Source organism: Mustelus asterias, chromosome 15 (assembly GCF_964213995.1).
Source record: "Mustelus asterias chromosome 15, sMusAst1.hap1.1, whole genome shotgun sequence".
Lineage (NCBI taxonomy): Eukaryota > Metazoa > Chordata > Chondrichthyes > Carcharhiniformes > Triakidae > Mustelus > Mustelus asterias.
Window position 1 is genome coordinate 33,465,651 of NC_135815.1, and position 17,468 is coordinate 33,483,118.

At 41.2% G+C, this 17,468-nt stretch overlaps 1 protein-coding gene across 1 annotated transcript in view; it reads left to right on the forward strand.

Annotated features, from left to right (window-relative positions):
* Positions 1–17,468, forward strand: part of LOC144504446 (transcriptional-regulating factor 1-like) — a 178,439-nt gene that overhangs the window by 156,961 nt on the left and 4,010 nt on the right. Inside the window, exons 14-16 of the mRNA XM_078229720.1 lie at positions 4,184–4,272; positions 5,756–5,869; positions 12,670–12,840. Of these exons, the coding sequence (XP_078085846.1) occupies positions 4,184–4,272; positions 5,756–5,869; positions 12,670–12,840 (374 nt within the window). The remainder of the gene's footprint in view (positions 1–4,183; positions 4,273–5,755; positions 5,870–12,669; positions 12,841–17,468) is intronic.

Genomic DNA, 17,468 nt, shown 5'->3' on the forward strand with positions numbered 1-17,468 from the left:
GGAGGATGACTGGTACCCAGTGAAACTATATTCATTGATGGGCCAAAACGGGGAGCAGAGAGTTAATGAGAAGAGGGAAAAGTAGTGTTTGTATTTGAAAGATTACTCTGGCTACTAGTGTTTGAAACCAAACAGACTTGATTGTGTTCCTATTCATTGTTTTCAATTGAATCTGGCTGTGTTTGATCACATTAAGGTATCATAGGAATTTATAGTGTGATGTTAGTAGGCTTTCACTTGAATTTCAACCTGCAGCAGATTGGCTCACTTTGAGACCTCTCTTGGTAAATAATAATATGATTACGAAATTCATTCATTCAGTGACCATCCCAAATTTGGTGCGGCACCCCCATGCTGTTTGGGTGATACTTTCTTTGATGTCAAAATATTGCTGAGATGATGAACCAACTGTGACTATTCTGTACTTTCCCATTTCTCTCAGTTATACTTCATTTTGTGCTTAATTTTAACTCCTTTACACTGTTTCATACATGTATCAGAGTAGGAAACCTCGCATGCTCATTCTTGCTTTTGCCATCTCCAGTAATGATAACATTCACCTTGTCTCAGACATTGGGAAATTACATATTTATCTTGTTTAACTACCAACACAGGAGTAATTAATTAGCATCAAAATCTAGTTCTTTCTTCAGAAAAAGCATTAGCAATCTGTCTGCATCTCAGGTTTTTCTTCAGTGTGTAAATTTGTCTTGGATGGAAGTATAGAATGGCCAGTATCATTTGATCACCTGCTAAAGTTTAAAGTTTATTAATTAATTAGTCACAAGTCGTCTTACATTAACACTGCAATGAAGTTATTGTGAAAATCCCCTAGTCACCACATTCCAGCGCCTGTTTGGGTACACTGAGGGAGAATTTAGAATGGCCAATTTACCTAATCTGCACATCTTTGGACTGAGAGGAAACCGGAGCACCTGGAGGAAACCCACGCAGACACAGGGAGAATGTGCAAACTCCGCACAGACAGTGACCCAAGCTGGGAATCGAACCCGGGTCCCTGGCGCTGTGAGGCAGCAGTGCTAGCCACTGTGCCGCCTACAGTCTACTGGGTCACCAAAATTAAAGGACTGAAACTTGGTTCTTGGACTGTTTTACCTTTTGACCCTATTATCCTCATTAAGGTACAGATGCTTCATGAATCTTCCGATATTCCATCCTATAGCAGTGCTATGCAGTCTGCTTGTGTTACGACCCGAAACAGATTTCTGCACATTCACACTTTTTCTTCTCTCTCTCCTCCTGTCAATCTTAAAGGCAATTTAATTTACTGTACTATTGGACTGCCAGAATGTGGAACTGAATGCTCATTAGTACACAATGTTATCTGCTATGTTGTCATTGTTCACAGATCTTGTAGTCCCGACCAGTGAAGCAGCAGACAGGAAATCATTGTATAAAATTTCCAAACAACAGTCACCCTGAGAGATTGTGAAGCTGGTGTCAGTTTGCCCTATCTTAATGTGAAAAGTGATGTTCTGGGAACTTAGTCATATCAAGAGGAATTTAAGCAACCCTGCTGTGAACAGATCCATATATAATGTTACCAGTAATGTAACAGTCATGGCCGAGATAATAATAATAGGTCAAAAGTCTAATTTTATATTTAATGATTGTGATAGTATAACCTCAATAGGTAGAAAGCGATCTTACTGCACTGCATCTTTACTTTAGTAGATTTTGTTCAAAATCACTGTACGTGTCTCCTTCCACAAACCCACGTGCTGTATTCCTTCTCAATTGGAAGTTTTACTTATTGAAATAAGTTAGATAAATCTTTTTCTGCAAAAAAGAGATGGTTTTAAATGTTGTATATTGGATTGATTAAGCCAATTTTTCTATGCAATGAAATTAAAAACACTGCATCTGTTTTTCTCTCTCCCTAAGTTTATTAATTTGGATTATGAGCATTTAAGTTAGTATGCCGGGAATTTCACCTGTGCTACAGGGTACAATATTCACCCAGTCCAGATTGGCTACTGTGGGAAATAGGATGGCTGAAGTTCTGGCCATAATCTTCCAATCCCCCTTAAAAATTGAAATGATGGCAGAGCCCTACTGGAGAACTGCAACTATCACACACCTGTTGTGAAAAAAAATAAACCCAGCAAACTTCAAGGCAACAGTGTCACTTGAAAAATCAGGATTAATAAATCACAGCATAGTTTTCTTAAAGGCAATTGTGATGGACTAACATGATTGAGTTCTTTGAATTAGCAGAGGATTGTTGAAGGTTGTGCGGTTGATGTTGCGTATAATCACTTTTAAGAGGCATTTAATAAAATACCACATAATAGACTTGTTAGCGAAATTGAAGCCCATAGAATTAAAGTGACAGTCACAATGTGGTCACAAAATTGACTTAAGGGATGGACAGCAAAGATTAGTAATGAATGGCTGTTTTTCAGACAGAAGGAAGTTTCCCCTATATCCTACAGTGGTTAGAGTTAGGATGACTGCTATTTTTGCTATTTATTATTGACATTGTTGACCTGGACTTCAGTATACAGGGCACAATTTGAATGGTTTCAGATGACACAAAACTCTGAAATGTAGTTAAAAAGTGAGGAGAATAGTAATAGATTTCAAAAGCACAGAGACAGTCTTGTGAAGTGAACAGGCACTGGCCACATCAAATTTAATTCAGAAGCATAAAGTAATCAATTTTTGAGGAGGGGCAATATAACCAAAACGATACAATTTAAAAGGAAATGCAAGAAAGAGAACCTTGGAGGTTTAAGTCCTCATCTTTGAAAGTGGCAGGAAAAGTTGATGAGGTGTTTCCTTTATGCCAAGGATCCAATATGCTTTTTTTAAAAAAGAGTGCAAAAGTCATGCTAAATTTATAAATCATTGGTTATCCCCAGCTGGAGTATTGTATTCCATTTTGGATACACTTTAGGAAAGATGTAATCACCTTTAGAAAGGGTCCAGAGTAGAATTTGCTCACATAGTACCAGAATTGGAGGACTTCAGTTACTTATTGGCGTTGTGGAAGATGGGATTGCTCACCTTAGACTTAAACAGTTTAAGGAGAGATTTAATAGAGATGTTTAAAATCATGAAAGATTTTGATAGAATAGGTAAGGAGAAACTTTAACAGCATTAATGTTTCATCAGAAAGTCCACAGACCTGAAACATTAAACTCTGGTTCTCTTCTCACAGATGCTACTTGACCTTCTGAGTATTCCTAGCATTTTCTGTCTTCATTTTAGATTTCCAGAATCTGCAGTATTTTTCTTTTGTATTGATCTGAGATCTTGAGTTGGTCCTGGTTCTCTGGATGCAGTACCATGTGATTGCTAATTGCAACCAACTAAGTCAAGCCCACACTTGGAAAGACTTTGGTTAGGTGACGGGATTTCAATGAATACATGTTTATAGTAAAAATATTTCCAAATATGAAATTTGCTGCTGTAGTTGGTAGACACAGTAAGAAGTCTCACAACACAACATAGGTGAGTACACTCACCTGATGAAGGAGCAGCGCTCTGAAAGCTTTGTGGCTTGTGCTACCAGATAAACCTGTTGGACTTTAACCTGGTGTTGCGAGACTTCTTACTGTGCTTACCCCAGTCCAACGCCGGCATCTCCGCATCGTAGTCGGTAGACTCAGACCAGCATGGGATGTAGTATGGCCAACAACGTTGATGGAACAGCATTTGATATCCAGGTTCAACATATAAAATGTCTAGCCCATTAATACATTGCAAAAAACTTTCAGAAAAATTCCCTAGATAGTTTATAATGGTTGGATTCTCTGCTTTTGATCACGTGTGCTGGGCTCTGAAGTGCTATATGTAAGCATCCAAGCAATTGGACTTGTGAGATGAACAGAGATGTGCAATGCTAGCAACTAGCAAATTCTTTATTTGATTCCCCATTCACATTTCTGTCAATGGAGATATCGTGGACAATTGGAGCTGGGAGGGTAAAGGAAAATCCAAAGGAAGGTAGTTGTTGGCGTCAGTCACATACTCCAAAGCAGCTGGATGAAGAGCAACCAAGGCAGTGGTCAGTGTCCCAACCCTTTTGACAGTCTGTCTCCAGTTATGATTGCCAAAGCTATATGGTCATAAAGAGAACACAAAAGGTGGAAGGCTAAAGGGTAATAAATCTCAACCAAAAAAAAAATTTATTAAAAATTCTATCCCCATTTCTTAGGCTCTGACAAGTGGACAACAATTGAGAGGAAACTATTCAACAAAGCTCTCAGTATACATAATAAGGACTTCTTCCTGGTTCAGAAAATGGTAAGAGAAATGCTTTAGAGACTGTTCAACGCTATACTTAAAGAATGACAAAGATGTATTGAAGCCATTATTCTTTAAAAAATCAATTGCAAATATACAGTATGGCCCAGATCTCACTGGACTAGGATGTCTTGTGATGCATGTTATTAATTAGATGTTTTCCTGCACTTTTCAGTTCACTTATTTTGCCATAGGTGGCCTGTAGTGTGAGCTGATAATGGTGCATCTGGTACCTTAGTGAATAGTAGGGCCAACAGTGTAGTTCCTAAATCAGTGAGATTTAAGAACTGAGAAAGAAACAGGAATGGCTAAGAATTTTATTTTTTTCAGCGGCTTCGGCGATGGGGGATTGCAGGGGAAGGAAGCCAGCGATCTGAAGGCTGGCAATGGGGAGAGCCACTGTGCATGCGCCGATCTCCGCTCTGACTGATCGGCGCATGCGCAGTGGCCCATTCAACGCTATTGTCCATAGGCCCCACCCCATGATTTTCAATGTGAATCTTGCTAGGGCACTCTGATGCACAGTGTGGGAGATCCATTTTGAAAATCCTACTTTAAAAATAAACAGCGCGAGTTATTCCAATTTTTATACGAATTCAGCACTTAGGATTTTTTTGGGAGAATTGCCCCCATTATTTCATTTAATTTTGCATTTCTATTCTCAGAAATTAGATTTGCACTTGATTAAACATTTTACGGACTACTTTGTTTTCAGGGCATAGCTGATCATCATTCTGCTATTCATACCCCTTCAAGACACATCTTTTATTTCTTGTTCCATTACCAGGCCCTTTGGTTTAACACCATGAAGCATTTTTTCATTTAATCTCCTGCTCTCCATCCATCCCAGACTTTTGCTTTTATTCTTCCTCTCACCCTTCCCCTCCCCCTTCACTTGCTCAAACATATTACCTTTCCAAGTTTCCCCAGTCCTGATGAAAGGTGATGGACCTGAAACGTTAACTCTTGTTTCCCCCTCTCAGATGTTGCCAGATCTACTGAGTGTTCCCAGAATTTTCTAATTTGATTTCAGATTCCCAGCATCCTCTGCTGAACTACTCCCACTTGCGTTTATATAGTGCCTTTAAACAAATCCTTTTTCAAATGAAAGGCACTTCAGAAAGGTGCAAGGAAAGAAAGTAAATTCTTGTGCTGGAGAAGTGGTGTAGAACATCAACTGTTAGTTATGGATGTAGGAATCTACTGCTGTGGTATTGTGGGTCTACTCTCTTTGACAAAAATGTATTGCCGGGAGGAAAACCAGATGGAGGATACAAGGTGTATATTAGTCAACCACCCTGACTAGTCTCTGAGGTAAATTCTACTTGTGTGTCGGACAATATGTTACATACACCTGCAACTTATTCCTACAATCGTAAATATGCTCTGTTTAAAAGTTTAATGTATGTGTTAATAATCAAATGTATGAATATGGAATTCTGATTTGTGATGCAACATTATTGATCTGATTACTTTAATACAGGTAAAGTCAAAAACGGTGGCACAATGTGTTGAATACTACTACACTTGGAAAAAGGTCTTGCGATTAGGTCGAAAGCACAGGACCCGCCTTGCAGAAATGGAGGCAGAGAGAATGGTAAGAAATAATCTGAATAGCAAAGAGCAAATGATGATTAGGTTTTAAGACACACTGTCAACTTATTTTCAAACTGAGCATTTTTTAGTTGATTAATATATATGATAGTTAAAAGGAGAAGATGTATGTTAATTAAAAAGAAGGCAGGACACTTGAAAATGTACAAAAGACAAAATACTGTGATGCTGGAAATCAGAAAGATAAACATCAAATGCTGGAAATGCTCACCAGGCCAGTCAATACTCTGAAGTATTTTCAGCATTTTCTGTCCAAATGACTGAAATTGAACAATCTGTTTAGTCTTTAATAATGGAGAGGATGCTGGCAATGTCACTGGACCAGCAATCCAAAGGCTCTGGGAACATGTGTTCAAATCTTGCCATGGCATCTGGAATTAAAAGCTAGTCTAACAGTGACCGTGAAACCGTTGTCGAATCTGGTTCACTAATGTCCTTTAGGGAAGGAAATGTGCCAGCCTTACCATATCTGGCCTACATGTGACTCCAGACTTACAGCAATGTGATTGACTCTTAATTGCCCTCTGAAATGGCCTAGCGATCCACTTAGTTGTATCAAACCTCCACAGAAAAGTCAAAAAGGAATGGAACCGCATGGACCACTTGGCTTTGGTCAGCTGATGAATCAATAATACTCCATGTTGAACACCAATTGGAAGAAGTACTGAGGGTGGCAAAGGCACAGAATGTGCTCTGGGTGGGGGACTTCTATATCCATCACAGGAGTAGCTTGTTCGTACCATTACTGACCAAGCTGGCTGAGTCCTAAAGGACATACCTGCTAGATTGGACCTGTGGCATGTGGTGAGACATCCAACAAGAGGGAAAACCTTCTTGACCTCATCCTCACCAATCTATCTGTTGTAGGTGCACATGTCCATGACACTATTGGTAGGCGTGACCACCGCACAGTCATTGTAGAAGCAAAGTCCTGCTGTTGCATTGCGGATTGCCTTCATCGTGTTATGTGGCGTTATCATAGTGCTAAATGGATAAATTCTGAACAAATTCAGCAACACAAAGCTGGGCATCCAAGAGGCACAGTGGGCCATCACCAACAGAAGAACTGCATTTAACTGCAACTCGTAAGGGATCAACCCTGGTTCAATGAAAAGTTTATAGATGGCTGCATTATATAGAATCATAGAATCCCTACAGTGCAGAAGGAAGGCATTCGGCCCATCGAGTCTGCACCGACCACAATCCTACCCAGGTCTCATTCCCGTAACCCCACACATATTTACCCTGCTAATCCCCTGACACTAGGGTCTTTTTTAGCATAGCCAATCAACCTAACCTGTTCATCTTTCGACTGTGGGAGGAAACCAGAGCACCTGGAGGAAACCCACACAGACACGGGGAGAACATGCAAACTCCACGCATAGTGACACGAGGCCAGAATTGAACCCAGGTCCCTGGCACTGTGAGGCAGCAGTGCTAACCACTGTGCCACCGTGCCACCCAGATATGTTTGAGATTGCGGAATTGGATATCTTCTCCAATTATTCAAAGTTTTTGTGTTGACGGATGGTTATTGAATGTATGTAAGATGAGAATTGGTTAGAGGACATCTATGGCATGCGTTGTTACTATTTCCGGAAGTGAGTGAATCGTGAACAATAACCTGCTCACTGATGCTCAGTTTGAATTTCGCCATGACCATTCAACTCCGGAACTCATTACTGCATGTTTGGTTCAAAGCTGTAAAGAGTTGAACTTGAGGTGAGAGTGACTCCCTTGGAAACAAGGCAACATTTCAACAAATGCGCAAAACTGAAGTCAGTTGGAATCGTGGAAAATTCTCCACTGGTTAGAGTCATACCTAGCACAAAGGAAGTTGCTCACGGTTGTTGGAGGTCAATTATCTCGGTCTTGGAGCATTGCTGCAGGAGTTCCTCAGGGTTGTGTCCTAGGCCCAAATATCTTGAGCTGCTTCATCAATGAGGTCAGAAGCAGGGGTGTTCACTGATGACTGCACAATAATTCACACTATTCATGACTCCTCAGATACTGAAGCAGTCTGCATCCGTATGCAGCAAGACCTGAACAATTTTCAGGCTTGGGCTGGTAAGTGGCAGTTAACATTCACACCACAAGTGCCAGGCAATGACCATCTTCAGCTGGAGAGAATCTAAGCATTCCCCTTTGACATTCAATGTCATTATCATTGCTGAATCCCCCACTGCCATCGTCCAGAGGGTTTTTATTGACTAGAGACTGAACTGGAACTGCCATGTAAATTCTGTGCCTATAAGAGTAGATGAGAAACTGGGAATACTGTGGAGAGTAGCTCACCTCCAGACTCTCCAAAGTCTGTCTACCATATACAAGGCACAAGTCAGGAGTGCAATGGAATCCTCTCCAATTGCCTGGACGAGTGCAACTCCAATAACATTCAGAAACTTGACACCACCCAGGACAAAGCAGCCCGTTTGATTGGCACCCCATCCACCACCTTAAACATTTACTTCCTGCACCACCACACACAGTGGCACCATTGTGTACCATCTACAAGATAAACTTCAGTAACTCGCCAAAGGTCATGTTTTTTCCTCATTATTTATAAAACAATAGTGAGAAAGCGAAAGATTAGAATACCCTAAAGGAAAATTTGTATTTATGTGATAAATCTATACCAAGTTTTCATCAGATTGCTTGGTATATATGTTTCGCTCAATGATGTGCATTTGTTCTACAGTAACACTTCCACAACATTGCTTGTTTTGTTTCCCTTAACTGGATTTATTGTTTTGACCCCATGCCAAGCTATTTAAGTGTCCGTGCTGCGATATTATCCATTAACAGTAACTATATGCAACATATAACAATGTAGCTGCATTTTAGATTGATCGAATTCCCAGGTTCTTTGATTCTCACTAACAGAGGATCAGTGATAAAAGCGGAGATGAGTTAATAAAGCAGATTGGACTATTCACATTTAAATGTTGGATTATTTATTGAGTTAATTATGTACCAATTATGTCATTTCACCTTTGTAGTCAGCTCAATGTTTATAGATGACTGCATTATATGTTTGAGATTGAGGAAATGGATATCTTCTGCAATTATTCAACATTTAAGTTGACAGATGGTTAGTAAATCTATCTAAGACCAGAATTTGTTAGAGGTGCATCTACAGCGTGCACAGTTACTATTTCCGGGAGTGAGATTCAGATCCCGACTTATCCCATGGTAAAATTAGCTGGGGACCCTCTCCACTGCTTTGCCATGAGACTCGACTTGGCTAGGAAAATGAAATTTTCACTGTTATGTCCAGTTTGCTGGATTAAGGTGCCTTGATTGACTGACTCTTGTCACAGACTGAACCATAAAGCAGCACGGTAGCACAGTGGTTAGCACTGCTGCTTCACAGCTCCAGGGTCCCGGGTTCGATTCCTGGCTCGGGTCACTGTCGGTGTGGAGTTTGCACATTCTCCTCGTGTCTGCGTGGGTTTCTTCCGGGTGCTCCGGTTTCCTCCCACAGTCCAAAGATGTGCGGGTTAGGTTGATTGGCCAGGTTAAAAATTGCCCCTTAGAGTCCTGAGATGCGTAGGTTAGAGGGATTAGCAAGTAAATATGTGGGGGTAGGGCCTGGGTGGGATTGTGGTCGGTGCAGACTCGATGGGCTGAATGGCCTCCTTCCGCACTGTAGGGTTTCTATGATTTCTATGATAAATGGCACTGGTGACCTGGCAGTGGCGACCTCTCTATTTTGTACCACAATCAATTCCCTTGAACAAAGATATCTTTTTATTGAGCTTTGCCAATTTATTTAGCTAATGCAAAAATAATTATTTTGAACCAACCAGCTGGCCAATAAGTTTGTTGTTAAATGGAATTGAAAGCCATTTAATACTTGTATCAATTCACTGATCCCTTAACAATCAGTGTCTAATTTTATCATGGTGTATCGATCCAAATGTTTCTTTCAGAAATGTTATTTATTACATACTTTATCCCATTGAAATGGAATCAATTCAGTGAATGTTGTTGAGGGAATATATTGTCCTATATAAAGAGTAAGATGACTATTAGAGACCATGTAGCCTCACGTGCTATGAATTTAGTGGCATGGATAAGTGAAAAGTTAATAATTAATTACTTCCATTGGTCCTGCATTGAATTTTTGATGCATATCCCTGCCGAATGCAGAATACATGCATTGAATTGAATTTACTTGCCACCATAAGAAAACTGTTAAAATTTAGAAGCCTTCCATTACCTTGGACAGCTGTAGACATAATTCTCATGAACTACTCTAGTGAGCCTTTGCTGTACTGCCTCCAATGCTAGTGTATCCTTCCTTAAATATGGAAACCAATCCTGCACATGATGCTCCACATGTGGTCTCACCAATGCCCTGGACAACTTCCTTGTTCCTGTATTCCAGTCTCCTTGCACTAAGGATCTTTATGGCATCTGCCTTCCTGAATTTCTCCCACTACTGATAAACTGGAGGTCAGTCAGTTTGCCAAAAAAGATGATCAATTAGAATTGCATTTTTGTGTTATGTGGGAATTAATGATTTGTCCCTGAATGCCAGTGATTTAATTATGTTCGACATTGCACCAGAGCACAGTCCTGTGTCAAGTTGATATTCAGACGTGCCCGTTTCCAGGAGAAGTTGCTGGATAGTGATTGATTAAAATGTTGGCTGATGTGTCTTGTTTGTTTGTTCTTCTCCATTCCTCCCTCCATTACACTAAATCAAAGTGCAGTGCACTATCCAGGTTGGACGGAATAGGAGAAAAGTTGGAAGTAAATGAAGAAGTGATAGTTGGGCAATCATGAGCCCTCATCAGCTAATTTGGCAGGTGCCAGGGAAAAACGAGCTGTGACCTGCTGCTCTGTAGCACAGTGGATTGTAGCTTCAATGGATCATAACGTCATACGACCAAAACACATTGCAGCATAATTTTCTTTTTTAAGAAAAAAGCTTGAAACTATGGGCAGGATTCTCCGCTCTCTTTCGTTCCCGTTGCATTGCTAGTGAGAATGGAGAATTCAGCACTCAGCCATTCACTGCAGCGGTAGCAGAGAATCCCAGTTGTGAGCGAGGTCCGAGGTTTCCGGTCTATATTTTTCAATTTGCTTGCTTGCTTTTTGGAAAGGCACACTATTAAAAATCTCAGTATAGGATCTTGCTGACGATGACAAACCCACTTTACTTTCTCAATTTATTAGGTCATATGAAATTGGTAAACTGGTACCAGATTTATCAATGACGTTTGAATCGCAAAGTTAGATAGTGCCTTAAAATTATTCTAGGAAACCTATTCTGTAGCCACAGACCAGGCTATGGCGTTTGTAACGATTCAACAGCATCCAGTTCCACCTGAAAATACTCTCATTGATGGTTTTAAGTTTCTTGCACTTTCCTAATTCCTAGAAGCTGAACTTCCTAACTTCGATCAGCTGTTCAGAAATTGTCAAAAGATAAGAGATGAGAATTTTTTTTACAGTCTTATGATCTCGAATGCACTCTCTGAAAAGGTTGTAGAAGTTTACACAGTCGTAACTTTCAAAAGGGAATTGGATATAAACTTGAAAACGCAAAAGAAATACAGGCCTACAGAGGAAGAGTGAAGAGTGGACTAAGAAGAGCTCATGGTCCACGGGAACAGAGGATTGTTTAGCTAACGGGCAGAAAGTAGGAATAAAAGGGTCTTCTTCAAGGTGGTGAGCTGTTACTCGTAGGTTGCCACAGGGATCAGTACTAGGGCCTCATTATTTACAACCTGTGTCAATGATTTGGATGAAGGGAACACATGTATGGTTGCTAAATTTGCTGCTGACGGTTGCTGAGATATTGACCTGGATGTTCCAAGCAATGGCAATGATAGTCAGATTGCTGCTGTGCTCAGATTCGCTCAACTTGATGCTGCTGCGCATTTCTTGCGGAGTCTTGCAAGCCCAACTTTTACAGAAGTGTGCAGCATGGTGACTCTTTGGGAACTTCATCTGAGGAGAGTTGGGGAAAGACAGGACATGCCTCAATTTTTATTGCACTAGCTGCCATAACGCAAGTTTAAAGGTCCAGTCTTAATGTTAGTGAATGGATGAATGAATGGGTAGGTGGGTGAGTGGGTTGGGTTGAAGGGATGGTGCAGTCAAGTTGGGTCTGGAGGGTAGTCGGGAGTCAGTTGTGTCGTTACCCAGGTGTTAGACTAGGTTTTCACGTGTAACATTTCCTGAGTGACTATCCAAGAAAATACTGCAGATCTGTCTTAAGTCTTCAACTCTATATCAGAGTTAGAGATATTTGTTGAGGATCGTCAGGAATAAGGGAATTGCTCTTTGGAAGTTGAAATTTCCTGGACAATTCCACGTAGGTCCATAAGTCAGGACTTCCACAGAGTCCCAACACACGCCTTCAGTCATACCTTTTGTCTCTGATGATCTGGAGACCAGGAGATTTTTCCATAGATACTGACAGACTTAAGGTGCCTCACCCAAGTGGCTGAGCGAGATGAGCTTCTCAGAAGGCAATGTGAAGTGAAAATGGATTAATAATATCCTCTTCCTCAGTATCTTAGTAAGAAAACACTAGAAATTCTGCTCAAGTGAATTACTTAAAGGTCAATCTTACTTTACAATGTTTATCAAAGGGATATATGCTGCTATGCAAACATTATAGGGTAATGATGATTTCATTCAATCCAGTGTTCCAAACTTTGAATTAAACTATTATACATTGTATCAGAAAACACTCTGTTCAGTTTGTGATTACACTAAATTTCCTTTTCCTCTTCACAGTGAATTATTTCTGCTTTTTTTCTGTAGTTTAGTGATGAAGATGAAGATTTGGAAGATGAGGAGGAAGAAGACAGAAAATCAGATCAAGGTGATAATACAGAACTTCAGAAGTCCCCCTTGGAACTACAAATGATTACCATGGAACAGCCAGTTGTTCAGGGGCCTACGTTCATGTGTGAAATGCCTAATTGTGGTGCAGTAAGTATCAGTTGTTGGCATCAAGATTTGATAAGATACAGCCCACCTAAATTATACCTTTTTGAATAGTCACGGAATCCCTCCAGTGCAGAAGGAGGCCATTCAACCCATCGAGTCTACACCGACTCTCTGAGAGAGAATCTTACCCAGGCCCTCAGCCCCATCCTATCCCCGTAATCCCGCACATTTGCTATGGCTAATCCATCTAATCTACACATCTTGGGACACTAAGGTTATTTGGTAGTGCAGAACTTCAGTATTGCTGAAAAAAGACATGCATTGGGAAAGCTTTTCATCTTGCACTTATCAGAACAATTTGCAAGAATACCAAATGTAAAGGAAACAGTTCATTCTTCAATCAATACTCATATTGATTGGTTGGCAAGTGGACTCTGGTACCGGCGTTCCTATGGAGAATGCACCAGTTCACTGATGACTGACAGTTAACTGCCAAGCTTTGTTTCCGTTCACACCAGGCAGTTTGACACTGGTCAAGGCATTGCAATGAGGAATGAGCCAGAGAATGACTGTTGTCTATTTTGCATAGTTGAAACAGGTGCTGTGCGTATATGTTCTTTCTGTACATTTAAACACTTTGCAGCTCTACCAAGACCCCAAGAAGATGTAGACAGGTTGGTGAAATAGACAAACAGGTGGCAGCTGGAATTCAATGCAACAAAGTGAGAGTTGATGCATTTTGGTAGGAAGAATGAGGAGAGAAAATAAATCTTGGAAGGTGCAAGAACAAAGCCACCTTGAAATTTTTCTGCACAAATTTTAAGTTGGCAGGACTGGTTAACAAAGCAATTAATAAAGCATCTGAAATTCTGAACTTTATAAATAAAGGCATGGAGTATAAAACCAGCAGGTTATGCTAAACCTGTATAAAACACTTCAGCCCAACTGGCGCTTTGTCAATTTCTGGGTAGCACGCTTCCTGAAGGACACAAAAGCTTTTGTAGAAAGTACCAAAGACATTGACTAGAATGATTCCATGGCTGAGGGCTTGCAGTTGTACACATAGACAGGAAAAGCTGGGGTTGTTCCCTGAAGCGAAGAAGAGAATATTTGATCGAGGTGAAATGTTTAGATAGGATAAATAAAGAGAAATAGTTTCCAGTGGCTGAAGAGTTGATTAACAGAGGGCAGAGATTTATGGTGATTGGATAAAGAACTAAAAGCAGCAAGAGGAAGAACATTTTTTTATACAAGGAGCAGTTAGGATATGGAATGTACTGCCTGGTAGATGGAAGATACAGATTCAATATTAGCTTTCAAAAGGGAATTAAACAGATAATTGAAAGTGATGCTGTTACAGGGATGGGGCAAGAATGGGGTGGGGGGGGGGGGGGGGGGGGGGAGATAACTAAATTGCTCCCCAAAAGAGTTGGTGCAAATGTGATGGGCCAAATGATCTCCTGTGCTCTACTTTTCTGATTCTATGGCTCGAGGATCTCTACTTTCCAGCAGTAAATCAAGAGCCATAAAAATGTCTTTCACTTTGACTGATGCAATCTTACATAGCCAGAGGTACATTATGGAGCAATGTCACTATGGCTCGGGATGTCTGAGTCACCACTCATTACAAGTAATTCCTTGCTTAATATTGTTGTTGCGAGCCTAGAAAGTGCAACCTAAAACCATGTTAAATGAATCAGATTTTTCCCTTGCGACCCATGTAAAAGTTTTAGTTAGTTAGGTTCTGTAGGACCTTTCCTGTCAGGAGAAAAATATTCAAAACATTATATTGTAAATTTAAATACAGTGCCAATTTACTACATCCATAAACAACTTTTAAAATAGATGCAAATATATAAAAGAAATATGATACTTTCTACTTATTGCTCATACCTCCTACTCACTGCCTCTTCCACTCACTGACCCTCCGGTTTGCTGCGATCGTGCTCTCTGACTCTGGCCCATCGCACATTTGCCGGAATTTTACCACCTCGTCCGCTTGAAGCTTGTAAGATTCCGCCCGAGGCCAACCGAGAATGCAGTTCTGCGAGCCTCGCCCACCCCTATTCTAGAAAGAATGGGGGGTGCGGATAACTAAATTGCTCCCCAAAGATTCCGGGCGGGCATTCCAGTAAAATTCCGGCCATTGTGTTTCCGAAAACTGGCCAATAAATCAATATGACTTAAAATGGGCAACTTAAAGCTTATTGTATTGCACCTTTCGGAACTGCTTCCAGTGGAACAGTAAGTGGTTCCAGGGGGGAAAAAGGGGTCCTGAGAATACTTTAACACAAGTTTTCCCCAGACGGAAATCCTGAGGTGGGAGGGAGAGGAGCCTGAGGTAGCGGTACATATTGGTACTGCTGATGTGGGTAGGAAGGGAGAAGGGGTCATGAAAAGGGAGTACAGGGAATTAGGGAGACAGCTGAGAAAGAGGAAAGCAAAGGTAGTAATCTCAGGATTACTGCCTGTGCCACGGGAAGGTGAGGGCAGGAATGGAGTGAGGTGGAAGATGAATGTGTGGCTGAGGGACTGGTGCAGGGGGCAGGGATTCAGGTTCCTGGACCATTGGGACATCTTTAGGGGCAGGGGTGATCTGTATACAAAAAACGGGTGGAACTTGAATCACAGGGGGACCAATATCCTGGCCGGTAGGTTGGCTAAGGCTACTGGGGAGAATTTAAACTAGATAGGTTGGGGGGAGGGCAGCTAGAAGAGTTGACTAGGATCAAGGAACTAATTGATGGGGGGGAGGATGCAGGGGTAAGGGGAATTACAAAATTAATGGTAGAGGAGAGGGTGCAAGTGAATGAAGGCGGTAATTTAGATAAGGGAGTAGAGGGAGAGGGTGTTCGCGACTCATCAAAGCGGGTCCAGATAAAAGCTGGAATAAGGACACTTTGCCTGAATGCACGAAGCATTCGGAACAAGGTAAATGAGTTGATGGTGCAAATCAGCACAAGTGGGTACGATCTAGTGGCCATTACAGAAACGTGGCTGAAAGGTGACCAGGACTGGGAGATGAATATCCAGGGGTATCAGGCGTTTAGGAAGAATAGACAGGAAGGAAAAGGTGGTGGGGTCGCGCTATTAATAAGAGATAATATCAGGGTAGTACTGAGGGATGACATAGGCTCTGAGGAACAAAACGTGGAATCGTTATGGGTAGAGATGAGGAATAGTAGAGGGAGAAAGACACTAGTAGGTGTGGTATATAGGCCCCCAAATAATAATGTTGAGGTAGGGAGGGCTATAAACAAGCAGATAAGGGATGCGTGTAAAAACGGAACGGCAATAATCATGGGGGACTTCAACATGCACATTGACTGGCAGACTCAAGTCGGTAAGGGTGGAATGGAGGAAGAGTTCTTAGAATGCTGTCGGGATAGTTTCCTTGAACAGCATGTTACGGAACCGACGAGGGAACGAGCTATTTTGGATCTGGTATTGTGTAACGAGGTAGGTAGAATTAAGGATCTTATTGTGAAGGGCCCTCTTGGGTCTAGTGACCACAATATGGTCGAATTTCTGATTCAGATGGAAGAGGAGAAAGTTTGGTCCCAAACCAGTGTCCTCTGTTTGAACAGAGGGAAATATGATAGGATGAGGGATGAATTGGCTAAGGTAGACTGGGAGAGCAGGCTGGCAGGTAGGATAGCTGAGGAACAGTGGAGGATTTTTAAGGAGATCTTTTTCAGTTCTCAGCAAAAATATATTCCAGCAAAAAACAAGGATTGTAAGAAAAGGGAGAACCAGCCGTGGATAACGAAGGAAATAAAGGAGAGTATTAAAATAAAAACAGCTGCGTACAGAGTGGCCAAAAATAGTGGAGAAACAAGTGATTGGGAAAAATTTAAGAAACAACAAAGAGAGACTAAGAAAGCGATAAAGAAAGGAAGGATAGACTATGAAGCTAGGCTAGCAATTAATATAAAAAATGATAGTAAAAGTTTATATAAATATATAAAAAGGAATAGAGTGGCTAGAGTGAATGTTGGACCCTTGGAGGACGAGAGGGGGGAGTTAATAGTGGGAAATGAGGATATGGCTGAGTCTTTAAATAAGTTTTTTTGTGTCGGTCTTCACGGTGGAGGACACAAATAGTTTGCCAAATATTAACGATAGAGGGTTGGCAGCAGGCGAAATACTTAATACAATTAATGTTACCAGAGAGGCAGTGCTGGGTAGACTAATGGGACTGAAGGTGGACAAGTCCCCGGGTCCGGATGGAATGCATCCCAGGGTATTGAAAGAAATGTCAGAGGTAATAGTGGATGCGTTAGTGATTATTTATCAAAACTCGTTGCATTCTGGGGTAGTGCCGGTTGATTGGAAAACGGCTAATGTTACGCCTCTGTTTAAAAAAGGAAGGAAACAAAAGGCGGGTAACTATAGGCCGGTCAGCTTAACGTCTGTAGTAGGGAAAATGCTGGAATCCATTATTAAAGAGGAGATAGCAGGGCATCTGGATAGAAATGGTTCGATCAATCAGACGCAGCATGGATTCATGAGGGGAAAGTCGTGCTTGACGAACATGTTGGATTTTTATGAAGATGTGACTAGGGCGGTTGATGGAGGAGAACCGGTGGATGCGGTGTTTTTGGATTTCCAAAAGGCGTTTGATAAGGTGCCCCATAAAAGGCTGCTGAAGAAGATTAGGGCACACGGAG